Source organism: Eulemur rufifrons, chromosome 7 (assembly GCF_041146395.1).
Source record: "Eulemur rufifrons isolate Redbay chromosome 7, OSU_ERuf_1, whole genome shotgun sequence".
Lineage (NCBI taxonomy): Eukaryota > Metazoa > Chordata > Mammalia > Primates > Lemuridae > Eulemur > Eulemur rufifrons.
Genome location: NC_090989.1, coordinates 82,976,267 through 82,993,852, shown reverse-complemented (window position 1 = coordinate 82,993,852; position 17,586 = coordinate 82,976,267). Strand labels below are relative to the sequence as shown.

Below are 17,586 nucleotides of genomic sequence, written 5' to 3'. Positions count from 1 at the left end.
TTAGCATGCCACATTAACACTTACAATAATTGATAAGTCATTTGACTAAAAACACAATTTCTTTAAACCACTTAACATGTTTATTACTTTTATATATAGACTAGTATGCAAGAAAAATAAAATGGTAAATTCAGGAGTTCAGACATCTTAGACAAGACTTGACTTCTGAGCTTCAGAAAGATGTGGAAACTTTTCTTGAAGAAATTTTTCTTTCTTTTTCTCTAAACTTTTCTTCCTTGTTCTAATGCGGGCTGCTTTCTCAAGTTCCAGTCTAGAATAATAAAAGCATAACAGCAATTTATACAAAAGTTTTTCCCTATTACTCAATACTGTCAAAATAATATACAAATCAATTACAGAAAAGCCTCAAACATGCCAGTTTTTGTATCTGCTATGTTATGTATATTATTTTTTTTTTTTTCTTTTCTTTTTTTTTTTTTTTTGAGACAGAGTCTCACTCTGTTTCCTGGGCTAGAGTGCCATGGCGTCAGCTTAGCTCACAGCAACCTCAAACTCCTGGGCTCAAGCAATCCTACTGCCTCAGCCTCCCGAGTAGCTGGGACTACAGGCATGCGACACCATACCCAGCTAATTTTTCTATATATATTTTTAGCTGTCCATATAATTTCTTTCTATTTTTAGTAGAGACGGAGTCTCGCTCTTGCTCAGGCTGGTCTCGAACTCCTGAGCTCAAACAATCCGTCCGCCTCAGCCTCCCAGACTGCTAGGATTACAGGCGTGAGCCACCACGCCCAGCTTGTATATTATTAAACCTGTATAATAATTACTGTAAACCTACACAAGTCAAGAGACAAATGTAAAATCAGAAGCATCTGAAACCCTGTAACAATATATATCCTATTTCCTGACTAGAAAGAATGTTCGGATCTTGTAAACCTATAACAGATTGGACCTGAAGTCCAATCCTGGACTTTCTACCTTATTTTAGAAACACTAATTTTATTGAGTACATTAGGCTTTTGACATCCTGAGATACATCCTGAGACTTGTGGGAATTACCTAATCTCATATAGTACTCACTCTAGCTTATCATTTCCCCTACAGAGAATAAAACCCTGCTAAGAGATGATACTTAGGCAGTAGTTAGGTTTACCACTCTCTAAGTCAGCATCCCAGGACACAAGGCATTTATGCCTTAGCTAAATTATGTTGACCTATAGGGTCAACTTGGGAATCGTCAAAATTGAAAATGATAAAAGCATGGATGCCAAACCTCTACTGCACTTAAATTGGCATTTTAGGGCCAGGTATCGTGGCTTACACCTATAATCCCAGTGCTTTGGGAGGTCAAGGTGGGAGAATCGCTGGAGACCAGCCTGGATGACATAGTGAAACCCCATCTCTACAAAAAATTTAAAAATTAGCCAGGTTTGGTGGCCTGTAGCTGTAGTCCTAGCTAACTACTTGGGAGGCTGAGGTAGGAAGCTTGCCTCAGCCTGGGAGTTTGAGGCTGCAGTGAGCTATGATCATGCCACTGCACTCCAGCGTAGGTAACAGAGTGAGACCCTGTCTCTTAAAAAAAAAAACAAAAAAACCTAGTTACTTTACAGGATATTTTACTGGCCAGTAGGTATCTGTTTATATAAAATAGAGCAATACAATTAAGAGACGTACTAAATAACCATAATATGCCAGTGCTATGAAGTCAGAAATTTGAGATAATAAGAGTTATACCTGGATAAAGACAATATGTACATATATAGAAAAAAATAAAAAGACTATAAGTCAAAATGAGACTACCCATTCTATTCATCAATCTTTGCTCCAATTAAATTTTGGCCATTTACCAAAAAACCCATCTGAAAGGTTTGCTATGCTTAATATTCAGAAGATTATGACACATTCTCTGAAGGCAAGGCTAAAAAAACTAGTTTCAAAAATACGATCATTAGAATATATATAAAGCCTGTAAAAGTAATGGCGGATTGATAAATTCTCATGCATTATTTTAAAAGTCACGTTATTTATATCTTCAATTTATATGCTAAAGGGCAAAAGGATCAAATGGTACAACATTGGCTTTGGATAAATCACGGAGGAAAAAAAATCAGCCAGTACAGTTAGATTTCTTTGGTTGTTCAGCATCTCAGCTAGGTCTTAAATGTGAGTAAGTGGACAGATTTAAAAGCTGTAGAAATAGGAGAAGCAAAAGGGAGAAATGAGCAAGGTACATTTAAGAAACAAGGCAAGAGTTCTGATTTTGATGAAGGGTAAATAGCTAAGACTAACTTGTGGGAACACTGCGTGGGGAACGGATTTTATCCTGTAGACAGAAGCCTACTGTATGTTTTTGTTTTTAAAGATGCCAGGGAGTCGGGGGTTGTCTCTATGTTGCCCAGGCTGGTCTTGAACTTGTGGACCCAAGTGATCCTCCCACCTCAGCCTCCCGAGTAGTTGGGGCTACCAGCACATGCCACTGCACCCAGCTACTGTATGTCTTTGAACAACACTGATGTGATAAAAAGGCTTGAGGAAAATTAGTGAAGAAGCAATATTTGAATGGACCAGAGTGAGGAAGATGTTCAGTAATTTAATTTGATGAAGAGGGACTGCACTAGAGTAGAGACAACACAAGACAGATCCCGGAGACATTCTGCAGGGAGAATTAAATCAAGGATTGATTGAATCTAGAGCAGGGGTCCCCAACCTATGGTGAGTTGTATAATTATTTCACTATATATTACAATGTAATAATAATAGAAATAAAGTACACAATAAATGTAATGTGTTTGAATTATCCCAAAACCATCTCCCCCCTCCTCCCCTAGTCTGTGGAAAAATTGTCTTCCATGAAAACGGTCCCTAGTGCCAAAAAGGTTGGGGACCGCTGATCTAGAGCACTGGTGATGAAAAAGATGACTGATGTTTAGTGCCCATGTAGAACAGAAGTACTGCAGATAAAATGAGAGGTAACTGGTTCAGTACGGAAAATGAAAAATTTTAAATGTTATTCTAAAGTACACTAAACACTTTAAAGCTCAGTTTAAAGATGAATTCTATCCTGTTCAAGTTGTTTTAAGCTTTTTTTTGGTACAGAAACAAGCTTTTGGGGGAGAAAATCAGTTTTTGAGGAACACTTGCTGAAAGTAGAATGTATTATCCAAGGCAGCTGTTAAAAGCTATGCTTCTTGTGCTACTAGTTTTTCCCCTTTAACTTTCCAGCTGCTTTCCCAGCCTTGAATTCTGATTTTTAGCACCTACAACCAGGAACTCTGTGGTTCGCCTACCCTGTCTCTCTCTGCAGCTACTGCAATGGGAGCCCGGGAAACCACAAAGGTGCATTTCTTTTCCCTTCTAATTACAGTTTGGGGAGCAAAACTCTCTGTTTCTGTCTGTTTGGGATGTGGGTCAAATGTTTTATTTTTTATATTTTTTGAGACAGGGTCTCTGTTGCCTGGGCTACAGTGTAGTGGCATCATCATACTCATTGCAACCTCAAACTCCTGAGCTCAAGCTATCCACCTGCCTCAGCCTCCTGAGTAGCTGGGACTGTAGGCATGCACCACCACACGACGCCTGGCTGATTTTGCTATTTTTTTGTACAGACAGTCTCGCTCTTGCTCAGGCTGATCTCAAATTCCTGGCCTCAAGCAATCCTGCCTCAGCCTCCCAAAGTGCTAGGATTATAGCCATGAGCTGCTGCACCTGGCCTGGATCTAGTGTTTTAAAGTAGCTCTTTTTAAAAATCTTATAATAATTATCAGCTGGTGATTCATAGGATCACTTCACTCCTCTACCTTAACAGAAGCCTGATATTCTCCCTATTCAATTATAAACCTAATGCAGGAAAAATTCACTATAGGAAATATTTGGAGATCAACATTCTGCAGGATACCATGTATTCAGATACAATGCAACAGACCTCTCTTCTCTCCCTAGCCCCATTTCTTTTCCTCAGCCTTGCAATAACAGGAGCTCACATTTTATGCAACTGAATTGTTTGGACCTTCATTTTAACATTATAGTAGGATTTTCTACATATTTACATATCGACAGATAAACAGAAAAGCAGTAAAACTTTTGAAAGGATATGAACTATAATGTTAACAGTGGCAATTTTTGGATGGTAAGATTATATATATTGTATATATGACTTTAACTCTTTTTTACCTGACTTTCCTTTTTCTTATTACTTACATAACAGAAATTAAGATTTAAAAAGCTTAATGTGTCATCTGATATAAAGATAATATGTTTCGTTGTCAAGGGTACTTGTGCTCACCTGTTAAAACGTTCCACATAAGGCATTCCAAAGAATTGTTTCCTATGGTAGCTTTTATTTAGGTGCCAAGGTAGAGACCACGGCTTGAACTTGTGCCTGCCAAGAAAGCAAAAAGTTATTTGCCTTACAGAAAACATTTACTACATTTTGACTTTCTTAATTGACCTCAAATAGGTTAATCCAAATAAAAATTAGCAGAAAATAAACATTTTTAGTGAGATGTTTTGGCAATTTCTCTCTTTTCTGTGTTGGATTAGATGGTTACAGACAGCACAGCTAACCCCCTGAATGTGGCTCCAAGCAGCCTCCTCATCACAAACTCCATTAAAAAGAACCTATCAAATGAGCAAGTGCTATTAGGTGGTGTAATGTCCAGAGTACAGGGAAGGTCTCTAGACACTCAAAATGCCTTCTCCATTTCACTGACAGACGTTTACAATTCTAAAGATGCTTCATCTTGGCTGTTCAACCCAGTAGAGAGGTTTATTTAGACTGGGCCTTCTCAATTATTTATACCTCAGTGTGAATGCTGATCAGATCCTTTCCCAAAGTCTGACAAGACTCTGGGATCTAGATGTAGGAGAGACAAGGAGGTATACCGTTCTCATAATTTGGCCTAAGGCTTATCCTGATGGCAATAGGAGCAAACTGAACTGGTTCATGTGACCTTAATCCCTGAAAATTTATTTTAATTAATTTGTCCCAGGTTCTCAAAGGGCAAAGAGGGCAGGTATGTATTCTGAAGTTAGCTTCACAAGTTTTATAATCTTCTGAAATTATATGTGTATATGTACATTTTCTGTAACTTTCATCAAATTCTCAAAGGTCATATGTTTCTGTAAGACTAAGAACCACTGTCATAAAGAACATACAGATAACTGAATCATGGGAATGGGATGCCTGGGCTGGTATCGGTTTTACCAGATAAAGCTACCTTCATTCATATCCTGGTGTTCCAAAGTGGTTTGGGATCTCTTCTTATATTAGATACATCACCAATGTATCTCATATGGTGAGCACTTTCTTAAAAGATTCTGGCAGGGGGCCAGGTGTGATGGCTTACCCCTATAAACCTAGCACTCTGGGAGTCCTAGGAGGGAGGATAACTTGAGGCCAGGAGTTTGAGACCAGCCTAAGCAAAAGCGAGGCCCCATCTCTACAAAAAATAGAAAAATTAGCCAGACATGATGGTGTGTGCCTGTAGTTCCAGATACTTGGGAGGCTGAGGCAGGAGGATCTGCTTGAGCCCAGGAATCTGAGGTTGCAGTGAGCTATGCTGATACCACTGCACTCTAGCTGGGGCAACAGAGTGAGACTCTGTCTTAAAAAAATTAAAAAATCCAAATTAAAAATCAAAAAAAGATACTGGCAGGGGAATGAGGCATGGGATCTCCACAATTATCTTAGAAGAGCCACAGTATAATTTATGTACCAGATGATTCTTCCAAAGATGTTTCTTCTCCAAGCACCAGGTCTAGGATTTTCTTGACCAGTCTGAAGAAGCCTTAGGGCATCTTCTCTTTCCTGGACAACTTTATCTAATGCATCCATGGAATCTACTACCTGAGAAGGGAAAGATACAATTTCAACAATCACCTATAACAAAATTCCAAAGAAAGAGAATATATATTTTGCCAAAGAACCACTCTGTCAAGTATTTCTTAAAGATCTTTTTGGCACAAGTATGTACACATGAGTGTCTATATTATCACTTTCTATAATTTTTAAAAAGCCTATAATTTCATTTAAATGAAAATCTATTTAGGTTACATTTCCATATATTAGTTTTGTTTGGAGTGGGATACACTTGTACAGATTCCTTTGGAAGACCCAATTTGACTCATGCTATTTCAAAACCCAATGAGCTAATAAGAAGTAGTAACAATTTGCTATCTTTGTTATATTAATTACCACGTTTTGGCTTCAACTAATCAGTGTCCCTCACATGCAGACACAGATATTTTGGCCTGCTCGGCAGCTGTTGCTATTACAGGAAAAGGAATATCAGTCTATCTTGATACTAATCTCCAAAGATTCATCAAGATGCAAGATGATACTATTAAACTTCTATTTGCTTTTATCTTTTTAAGATTTCTATTGTTTTCTAATATATATAGTAATATATTAGTAGATCAATATATATTTGTTTACAAATAAATACTCATATATTGGGAATTGTAACGTCAGATGAGCCAAACTTTTTCACAGTTCTAAATACATACTGAGAACCATTTGTGTGTCTATAACCCCAGAGCATCACAACAGATATCAAACACTGCAAAAACACATTTGTTTCTTATAAAAATCCTCAAAAAAAGTGCAGATTAGATTATAAAGATAATTTCCCAGGTAGCTAAGAGATCTGAAAGAGATGTGAAAGTTTCACAACTTTAGATAAATTACCTCATAACCTGTTCATTCAGTTCATACTCGGCACTTCCCCAACCTCACTCAATGCCTTACAGTAGCTGAACTCAACGTCTTCCTCTGTTTGAATTTCTAAAAAAGTCCTTGAGAAATAAAAGACAGGCAAAACAAATCCTACTTTGAAGACAGACAAACTTAAGACAGTGAAGGGTCCACACTGGTAAGGGCTTAACACAAAGCTCTCTAACCTTTAGGAATGTGTAGTAAATCTGGCTGTTGACTGACTACATTAAACAATTTGCCCAAGGAAGGGCAGGGCTTGAGGCTCCTAACTGAAATCTAATGTTAGCTCACAAAGATAAAAAGTAAATGGCTATCAAATCCAGAGAGTTAACGTTCAAATGTTCGTGTCAACAGATGTGAAGAAAAATCAGAAGCATCAATCAGGTACACATTATTCAAAACAAGTCAATCTCAAAAAGCCTTCTTTTCTAGTTTATAAGTTTCTCAGAGCCAAGAGTGTCAGCTTGTTTATGTAAGAGAGAATACAAAATTAATGGGACTGTGTTTGAGAGTCTAGAACACACACTTCTATTTGTAGTTAGTAATTAAATTTAGAGAGTAACCCTTGAAACACATTTTTTAAAAGAGACTAAAAAAAAGACTTGTAAAATTATAATCAGTCTTTTAACATTTGCCTTGTTTCTGTATTTCAAACACAGAGGCACTAACACAATACCACATATTTATGTGATCAATAAATACTAATAAAGTGAAGAGAGGCACGTACATACAGTCTGGGTTTTTAATCTCAAAAGGGTACTTAATTACTTTAGTCACAATTCTACCAGAATTGCAAAGTTTCTCCCCTAAATTTAATATTGTCCTGTAAATAAAACTTGTCATTAATCTGATTGAACTGGGTATCAACCCAGATCAGCCCAGTGATAAGAATTACATCCTAATTATATTCTTGTTTTCTCTTTTACTCTTCCTTAAATAGTTCCAAATCTTTAGTTTACAATATCTTATATTGAGTTATCGTCAATCTTATATTGAGAATAATCCTTTTTGATTTTTGCTTGATAAAGTTTCCTTAAGCAGTTGGTCACAAAACACTGGGAACACTAGATATATTTGAGGTTTAAAAAAAAATTATGACCACATATAGCTTACCTGGAGTAAACTTTCATTATTTTGGACTCTACTAATTCAGAAAGTACAGTACATATGACCTATTGGGCTGAAGTTCACCGCTGAATTATATATTTAAAGCAGAAGGAGGGGATACTCTATTATTGTAGTTCAAAAATCTTATAATAGCACCGTTACAGCAAAAGCTTTTTCATCAAGTAACAATGTGTTATTTATAAAGCATCCTTACTTGTCAATACAATTTAAAAAGTCTCTAAAACATAAATTTTCTTAGCTGAGTTAGGAAACATACCTGAAAATAAACCACATCACTTTATAAATGTTATGTAGCAAAGAGGACACCTACAATGCAGATCTTAGTTTATAATTATATTATTCTTCATTAAAAGGAATCAGGTTCCACTGTTAAATGGCTGATTCCAGGGCTGGGGCAGGGAAAGCACAAGATGAATCCAGAACATCATGCTGTGCCCCATCAAAGAGTGATGAGGACAAAGGGCCCAGCTTGAAGGAACTCACAATGGCCAAATCGGGAATGATAGTATTAATATTAAAAGATTATAACCCACTGAATAAAATTGCAATTCACAAGTCCACACTGATAGAATCAATGAAGTAACACAGAAAGAAATGCAGAGAAAGGAAAGCCCTTCCTTTCAGAAGACAACTAATAAATGTAGAATAAATGATAGGATTAGAAAACACCATGTAGCAAACATTGTAACAATAATTGATTCAAATAAGAATCATCAATGGATGCTAAAACCAGTGAGTGAAAGTTGAGGAGTTATAGGATATTTAAACTATCTCTAAGTATTATTTATTTAAATACAAAGAAAAAATAGTGACTACTGCAGATAGCAGAAAAAACCGAAAGAACACCTTAGTCAAGTTATCAGTGCTAACATCAACAGTAACAGAATAAATCAATACCCTGTACACCTCCCGATATGATGGACTGTGAAGAATACGGCATCACTTCTATGATATTCCTGCCAATCTTATCACGAGAAGCATCACACAAACTCAAATTGAGGGACTGGCCTATACTCTTCAAAAATGTCAACGTCCTTCCTTTTGGTCGGAACTGCCATCTTCCAGTAATCTGCCAAAATGACGAACACAAAGGGAAAGAGGAGAGGCACCTGACACATGTTGTCTGTGCCTTGTAGAAAACATGGATTTGTTCCTTTGGCTACATACATGTGAATCTACAAGAAAGGTGATATTGCAGACATCAAGAGAATGGATACTGTTCAAAAAGGCATGCCTCACAAATGTCACCATGGCAAAACTGGAAGAGTCTACAATGTTACCCAGCATGCAGTTGGCACTATAAACAAACAAGAGCAAGATTCTTGCTAAGAGGATTAATGGGCGGACTGAGTATATTAAGCACTCTAAGAACCAAGATAGCTTCCTGAAACATGTGAAGGAAAATGATTAGAAAAAGGAGGAAACCAAAGAGAAAGCTACCTGGGTTCAACTGAAGTGCCAGCCTGCTCCACCCAGAGAAACATACTTTGTGAAAAGCAATGGAAAGGACCCTGAGCTCCTGGAACCTATTCCCTATGAATTCATGGCATAAGAGGTGTAAAAAATGAAAGATCCCTAGACTGGAAAAAAAAAAAAAAAAAAAGTCAATGTCATGAAACACAGAAACTGAGTCTCCACCTTAAAGGAGACTGAAAAGATACAAGAACTGAAAATGTGTGATTCAAGATTTTCTTTTGCTTTATTGTTGGGATAAGTGTTAAAATCTAAATAAGATCTGTAGATTATAGGTAATAATATTTTATCAATGTTAATTTCCTGATTTTAAAAATTATACAGTAGTTATACAAGGGAATATCCTTGTTTTTCTGGAAATATACAATTAAGTTTTTATGGATAAAGGGATATAATATATATAACTTTCAAATATTTGAGAAAAAAATTGCGTGGAGGGGTGGTGGAGGCAGAGATAATGCAAATGTGGTAAAATAATCACATGAGGAATCTAAAAGAGGGGTATATGGGAATTCTTTGTACTATTCTTGTAACTTTTCTCTAAGTCTAATACTATGTCAAGACAAAGTTTAAAAAAAACGTTATAAAACTCAACTTTCACTAAATCACAGTTATTCTCTGGGCCCAGTTTGAAGGAATTCACATTGCCAATTATTTACCCTCCATAATCAGGGTAAACACTTGAGGTTTTATTCCAGACCTTCTGTGACTTTCTCCAGGGATATTATGTCCTTCCTTCTTAAAGGCAATGTAGCAATTATGGTTGTAACTGGTGTGAGGAAAGGAAACTAAAGTAGCTGAGATTAGACAGCAGGACTAACACCATTACAAAAACTGAGTTCTGTTCTCACTATTTTCTTTCTTTTTTTTTTTTTTTTGAGACAGAGTCTCACTCTGTTGCCCTGGCGAGAGTGCCATGGCGTCAGCCTAGCTCACAGCAACCTCAGACTCCTGGGCTTGAGCGATCCTCCTGCCTCAGCCTCCTGAGTAGCTGGGACTACAGGCATGCACCATCACGCCCGGCTAATTTTTTCTTTATATTTTTAGTTGCCCAGCTAATTTCCTTCTATTTTTAGTAGAGACAGGGTCTCCCTCTTGCTCAGGCTGGTCTCAAACTCCTGAGCTCAAACGATCCACCTGCCTTGGCCTCCCAGAGTGCTAGGATTACAGGCGTGAGCCACCATGCCCAGCCTATTTTCTATAGCACAGAAAAATCAATAGAGTTGATCCTGAAAGCAATCTAGAAAAAAACCTCATAAATCTAACTAAATAAAAATATAAAACTTCCACATAGAAAAAATATCTTAAATGTATTTTTTTAAAAGGCAGATCTAGGCCGGGCGCGGTGGCTCACGCCTGTAATCCTAGCACTCTGGGAGGCCGAGGTGGGCGGATCGTTTGAGCTCAGGAGTTCGAGACCAGCCTGAGCAAGAGCGAGACCCCATCTCTACTAAAAATAGAAAGAAATTATATGGACAGCTAAAAATATATATAGAAAAAATTAGCCGGGCATGGTGGTGCATGCCTGTAGTCCCAGCTACTCGGGAGGCTGAGACAGGAGGATCCCTTGAGCTCAGGAGTTTGAGGTTGCTGTGAGCTAGGCTAACGCCACGGCACTCACTCTAGCCTGGGCAACAGAGTGAGACCCTGTCTCAAAAAAAAAAAAAAAAAAAAAAGGCAGATCTACATATTGATATAAGTGAAAAATACAAGTTTAAGAAGAGTATATAAAGTATAATTAAATTTGTGTAAATAAAAATAACGACACACTTCTACATGTACAGAAAAATTCTGATGGATAAATAAGCAACACATAAGATTGATTACCTTGCAGTGGGAATAGAAACACAAGAGAGATTTCTGTCAATGACGACGAAAACCTAATTTAAAAATAACTGACCTTTCACAACTACGTAAATACATTAAACACTGCTGACTGTAAACTTAAAAATGATTAAGATGGTAAATTTTATGTTATATGATTTTTACCACAGTGAAAAAAAATGCATTAAAAAATTGATCTAGTTCATGAGGAAGTGGCTAAAGCAAAACCAGAAATGTAAAGTGGTGCACTTACTTTAGAAAATACTTTGGTGATTTCTTAAAATGTTAAACACGGATTTACCATATGACCCAGCAATTTCCCTCCTAGGTATCTATTCAAATGAAAACATTTGTCCACACGTATGTTGGGGATGCAGGTAGGAATTAGGAATGACTGCTGATAGGTTTGAGATTTCTTTTTGGGGTGATGGAAATGTTCTAAAATGAGATCATTGTAATGGTTGCACAGCTCTACATTTACCAAAAATCAAACAGAAATAGAAAAAAAGAAATCTATTTGACAATACAGGAAACATATGCTCACTCCATTTAGCTTTTATCCTGTACTCCCGTCTCCAGCCTCCCCTCACCCTTACCTTCTCTAACCGCTCTGGACTTGGCATTGGCAAGCTCTGCCGCTTGGCCTCCTGCTCTAGGGTTAACAGCATGTTTCTTTCTTTCAGTAGGACATACCTATATAAAAGAACACAAAGCTTGTCATGTGACTATGTAAATAAAGTTGTGATTTATGACATCAAAATTAATGATCTGTACTTGAAAGCCATTTAGAAATCTCAATATACAGAATATCATTACAAAGAATAATCCTTTATACAGAATGGTATCTTTGCCTATCCATTTGTTCAATAAACTTTCCATGTACCACATATTGTATTAAGTGCTAGGAGAGTTACAAAGAAGCATAAAACATGGTCCTTACATTCCAAGTGGAGCAAGAAGGAAGATGGAAGATAAATAATATTTACTGAGGACCTGTTAAATGCCAGACAGTGTGCTTAGCACTTTATATACATTACTTCATTTAATCCTCACAACAACCTTTTAAGGTTGGTATTATTTCCACTTCCTAAATGAAGAAACTAAAGCAGAGAGAAGTAAGGTATGCTGGGTCACACAGCTAATTCAAGAAACGAATCCTGGACTCTGTGTGTGCAAAATCCATTCTATTTTCACTTCTGAAACTACAATGTGATGTAGCATACTGCGTGGGACAGACAAGTACCAGAAGAACTAAGTGGGAAAGAGGAGACATTTCTTCTAGCTAAGATGAAGGGAAAGCTTAATAGGGGAGATGGGATTTTTTAGGATGAAAGGGAGAGCAAAGCAAACAATCAAAGGTGTTGAAGCAGTAGAGCTGAAGTGAGAACAGGCCATCTGAATACATCCGTTTGAGAATCAGAATAGAAAGGAAATAAATGTGGAGGGCACTGAAAATGAGACAAACGAATTGGGGTATTTTATACTATGGAAAAAGACAATTTTAGGGGAAGGAGTGGCAGAAGATTATTTGGTTGTAGCCATGATGAATGCTGAAACGGCCCTAACTGTCCTTTCACTAATAACTCACATTAACAATGCTTTAATATAACTTATTTTTCTAAAATGAATAAACATAGTATTAGTGGTTTTTACAAACACTTTATAATTCTTTAAACTGCCATGAAAGATAACCCTTTAAATCAGAGGATAAAAATGTCAATGCCTACTACTAGAGTGCCTAGGCAGATAACAATCATGCGTGAAGTTGATGTGATGAAAGAACAACAGGGTGGGTAGGAGAAGTAGTGTGCGCTGCTTCATCCAGAAGGGGCAGCTGCTATAAAGAGCAGCCAGTTGTTGCCATACAGGTCATGCAAGGCCAGTGTTGTCAAATTACAGGTCTGATTATTTAAGAGAAGCTAGAAATCCTTACTTTCTGTGTGAAATTTCCCAATTTTAAAAATAAGTACAGTCTAGGCTGGGCGCGGTGGCTCATGCCTGTAATCCTAACACTTTGGGAGGGCGAGGCAGGAGGATCGCTTGAGGTTAGGAGTTTGAGATGTGACGTTAGGAGTTTGAGACTTGAGGTTAGGAGTCTGAGTCTGAAACCAGCCTGAGCAAGCGTAAGCCGGGCAACTAAAAATAGAAACAAAAAATTAGGTGGGCGTGGTGGCAAGCGCCTGTAGTCCCTGCCACTTGGGAAGCTGAGGCGGGAGAATCACTTGAGCCTAGGAGTTTGAGGTTGCTGTGAGCTAGGCTGAAGCATGGCACTCTAGCCTGGGCAACAAAGTGAGACTCTGTCTCAAAAAAAATAAAATAAATAAAAATAAGTACAGTCCATACAAAACACATCTTTCGGCTAAAAATGTGTTAAAAATGCAACTCTGTCTTAAATCTTTTTAGCCCTCTCTAATTCATCAGGAGAACATGCCAGAAAAATCTACCTAAATTCTCAATTAAATGCACCCTCCAACACACCACCAAAGCAAATAAGCCAAAGATTACAGACCATAAAAAAGGTAATAAAAAGCAGAGAAATATAAATATGATCAACTATTCCCCATTTCATTTATTAGTTAGTTTACTGAAATTGCTAGTATAAAGGTGTTAATATGACCAGTAGCAGTTAGAGTAAAATTTCTAAACCTCCAAGTACTTGAGAACTGTGACATATTTGTCTTAATGCAATCTAAACTGTCATATTTATAAAATATTTCACGATCTTATATATCATCCACAGTGCTATAAGACAAATCACTTTACTCAATTTCTCATATCAGATAGATACAAAGTTTTTTACCTCATTGCTATACTGTAACTATCTGAAACACGATGTTAATGTACTTTGTATACTTACCAAAGTTTATGTAAATCTTCATTACTTTTGTTCCTTAATTGCTGACAGGTCCATGATGCCCCTATTAAAATCATAATTCATAACCTGAAATAATGTTTCTAGTTATATCCCCTTGGCAAATTACTTAACCACTTTAAACCTGTTTCTTTATCTGTAAGATAGTTAATAGCTTTATTATATCATATAATGTAACATGTAATTAGGACTAAATTGAATAACACATATGAAAATATTAGTGACAAATAGCATTCAAAATTGTTAGCATTAGTACAAAATGAATTTTCACACCCTAATGAGAAAACACTTATATTGTTATAATTTTAATTGTCACTAAAAAATGAAATCTAAAATAAACCCTAAACTTCACTTTAATTAATAATTTCAACCTACCTACTCCTCTTCTAAACCTTTTGCCAATCTGTCAAGGAACAATTAAGTCTACCATTACACCGTCCTTTCAATTTTCTCTAGTAGACAGTCCCAAAGGAAATCAAAAAAGGAAACACCTAAATAATTCCTAAATTGGATAAATAATCCTAGAATGATAGAGGGTTCAATAAATACATTTAATATGGACCAGTCCAAATATCTCACCAGATTTTACTTTTTCTTCTCCCCAGTTCTTTGGGTCATCAAAAAATTCTTCCAGTCCTTTTCTTGATGATGTAGTATGAAGTAATTTGCACTGGTGAAAGGATGTGACATCTGGTATATTCTTGGGTAACAAACTAAGAGAAAGCCTGTAACTGAATGCATACAAACAAGTGCTTAAAGTTTCATAATATTTGGATTTTAAAAGTAATAAACAGAATCATTTCCTCATCTATAATGTCAAAAAAGCCTACTCAGGGTTTCTGCACAAGCAATAAACTTTTAAAATGCTTTAGAATGTATTTTTAATCTTGCATTATAGAAGTTGCTATCCTATAATTTCAGAGATAATATATTTATACAATTATATTTTAAGGTAAAAATATTCTGAAGGTCAATTTTGCAACATGTGTCAGGGGCCCAAAATGCTTCCTCCTTTAACTCGGTAATTCTACATCTAGAAATTTTAACTAAAGAAATCATCATAGATGGGAATTTATAAATTACGATGTTGGCAGGGCTCACAACTATAATCCCAGCCCTTTAGGAGGCCGAGGTGAGAAGATCACGTGAGGAAAAGGAGTTTGAGACCAGCCTGGGCAAGATAGCAAGACCATGTCTCTACAACACATAATTAATCAGGTTTGGTGCTGCAAGCTTGTAGTCCCAGCTACTTGGGAGGCTGAGTCAGTAGGATCACTTGAGCCCAGGAGTTCAAGGCTATCTTGAGCTATTATCAGGTCAATGCACTCCAGCCTGGATGACAGAATGAGACCCTGTCTCTAAAAAAAAAATTATTTTTAATTAAAAAATTAAAATATTTATTAAAACATTATATATGATATCAAAAGGTTGATAATTATGTGCAACTGGGAAATGGTTAAAAATTATTCTGTATCTATATCATAAATTATTATGCAGTAATTTAAAAATTATGTCTTAAAAATTAATGACCTGGAGAAATGATTTAAAACAAAATAGTGAAGTGTATCACAAGTGTTGTATTTCTACCAGAAATATTTAAGCTGAATCTAATCATGAGGAAATAATCAGAAAAATCTAAAATGGACAGAGATTCTTAGAAAGCTAATCTTAACAAAAATATCAACATCATGAAAGAGAAAAAAAGATACTGTTCTAGACTAAAAGATACTAAAGAAACATGGCAACTAATTCAATAAATGATCCTTCACTGGATCCTGAATCAAAAAGAAAAAAAACGACCAGGACAATTGAGGACTTTTGAATTTGGAATGTATGCTAGATAATAGCAGTATAATTATAGTATTGTATCACTACTAAATATCCCGAGAGTGATCACTGTATTGTGGTTATTAAGATAATGTCCCTGTTCTTTGAAGATACGCGATGAAGTGCCATGATGTTTGAAATTCTTTTTTTTTCTTTTTTTTTTTTTTTTGGAGACAAGAGTCTCACTCTGTTGCCCTGGCTAGAGTGAGTGCCGTGGTGTCAGCCTAGCTCACAGCAACCTCAAATTCCTGGGCTTAGGCAATCCTTCTGCCTCAGCCTCCTGAGTAGCTGGGACTACAGGCATGTGCCACCATGCCCAGCTAATTTTTTTCTATATATATTTTTAGTTGGCAGATAATTTCTTTCTATTTTTAGTAGAGACAGGTCTTGCTCTTGCTCAGGCTGGTCTCAAACTCCTGACCTCGAGCGATCCACCCGCCTCGGCCTCCCAGAGTGCTGGGATTACAGGCATGAGCCACTGTGCCTGGCCTATGATGTTTGAAATTCTTACATGCCTCAAGTAGCTCAGAAAAAAGAGCATGAAGAAAAAGAGGGTTATTCTTTGTATTACTCCTATAACTTTTCTGTTGGTTTGAAAAATTTTTTAAATAAAACGTTGAGAAAACTATAGAGCACAAACATGGGTATATGTAAATATGATCTTAACTTTATTTAAAAATTACATATGTGTGTATTATGCAATGTTAAAAAGAATGGAAGAAAATCTATGTATCTCTGGGTGGTAGAATTAAAGCTGATTTTTACTTTCTTCTTCAAAATACTCCATTTTCCAAAGTGTCTGTAAATGAACATATATTCATCTTATAATAAAAAAGCTAAAATTATTTCCTTTTTAAAGAAAAAAGATGAAGTAAAAGACAATTGATCCAAGTTTGACACCTTGGTCAAGTTACAACATCTGAGCCTCCGTGAAATGAAAACAGAGTGCTTATCTTTGAGGTTAGTGTAATAATGCACTAGCACATAATAGATGCTCAATAATTGCTTATGCATTCAGGAGTAGATACCTGAATGCATTTTTACTTCCTATATAAAAAATCTGATATACCCTACTGTTTACAAAATTCAACTCATTTTAGACAACCGCCAATAAAGGGTAGGAAACCACACATCCTAGAGTCAAAAACTATCAGTCTGTCCAGAAGTTGTCTTCCCACCCTCGAAATAATGAACACCATTTCTAAGGTGCTCCTTTTTCATACCTGCAGGGTTACTTGCCGTCCATTTGTCTACTTTCATAATTTATTCAAAATTTACTGAGCAATCTATGACAGATCGTGGAAATACGAAGTCCCCTTCTTTTTTATCCATCCAAACCTGACACAGCCTGCAGTTCCATGCAGTTGGGTAAAGTTTTTCTCAACTCCCCCAGCCCAAAAGCATGCTTCTGTACCTCTAGGTTTACTTCAACAAATGCTGGTCATCTACAAACCCCATCTATTGTCTGTCCACAGAAGAGGGCAACAAAATGTTTGAGGAAGGAACGTGAAGGAAGGAAGGTGGACAACGTCTCCAAGGTCACTCACTTCTCACACATAGGTGAGTTCCGGCTCTGCCATCCAGGCGGCTTTTCCATCCCTTAACCTGTTCTCGGCATCTCAGCAGAAAAACAAGATCCAAAGCTGAAAGGTGAACAAACCTATTCCATACATCACTTACCCTGTGCTGGCAGGGACCGGAAGAGTTATTAACGATCTGGACACCTTTAGGGCGGCTGAGACTCTTCTACAAACGATAGCCAAACTAGGCACAGCCATTTTTTCACATA

The 17,586-nt window shown here is 36.7% G+C and overlaps 1 protein-coding gene across 2 annotated transcripts; it reads right to left on the bottom strand.

Moving 5' to 3' along the window:
• Nucleotides 1–114: 114 nt before the first annotated feature.
• Nucleotides 115–17,575, bottom strand: MRPL47 (mitochondrial ribosomal protein L47). 2 transcript variants are annotated; one of them, XM_069472900.1, is made up of 7 exons: nt 17,478–17,575; nt 14,550–14,701; nt 13,956–14,016; nt 11,695–11,791; nt 5,676–5,806; nt 4,244–4,339; nt 115–271 (listed from the first exon to the last, which is right to left on the bottom strand). In XM_069472900.1, the coding sequence occupies exons 1-7, from the start codon at nt 17,573–17,575 to the stop codon at nt 148–150; spliced, it is 759 nt and encodes a 252-aa protein (XP_069329001.1). In that variant the 3' UTR covers nt 115–147. The 2 variants fall into 2 exon arrangements, with proteins under 2 accessions (XP_069329001.1, XP_069329002.1); XM_069472901.1 differs by having other exon boundaries at nt 14,550–14,695.
• Between the last annotated feature and the right edge of the window lie 11 nt (nt 17,576–17,586).

Excerpts from the sequence above, each read along its gene's own strand:
- MRPL47 (XM_069472900.1), bottom strand. The coding sequence starts at position 17,575 with ATGGCTGTGCCTAGTTTGGCTATCGTTTGTAGAAGAGTCTCAGCCGCC. Across the intron at positions 11,792-13,955 it reads GAAGATTTACATAAACTTTG|GTATGTCCTACTGAAAGAAA; the intron begins GTAAGTATACAA and ends TCTTTTATATAG. Across the intron at positions 4,340-5,675 it reads ATCTTTGGAAGAATCATCTG|GCACAAGTTCAAGCCGTGGT; the intron begins GTACATAAATTA and ends CTTTCTTGGCAG.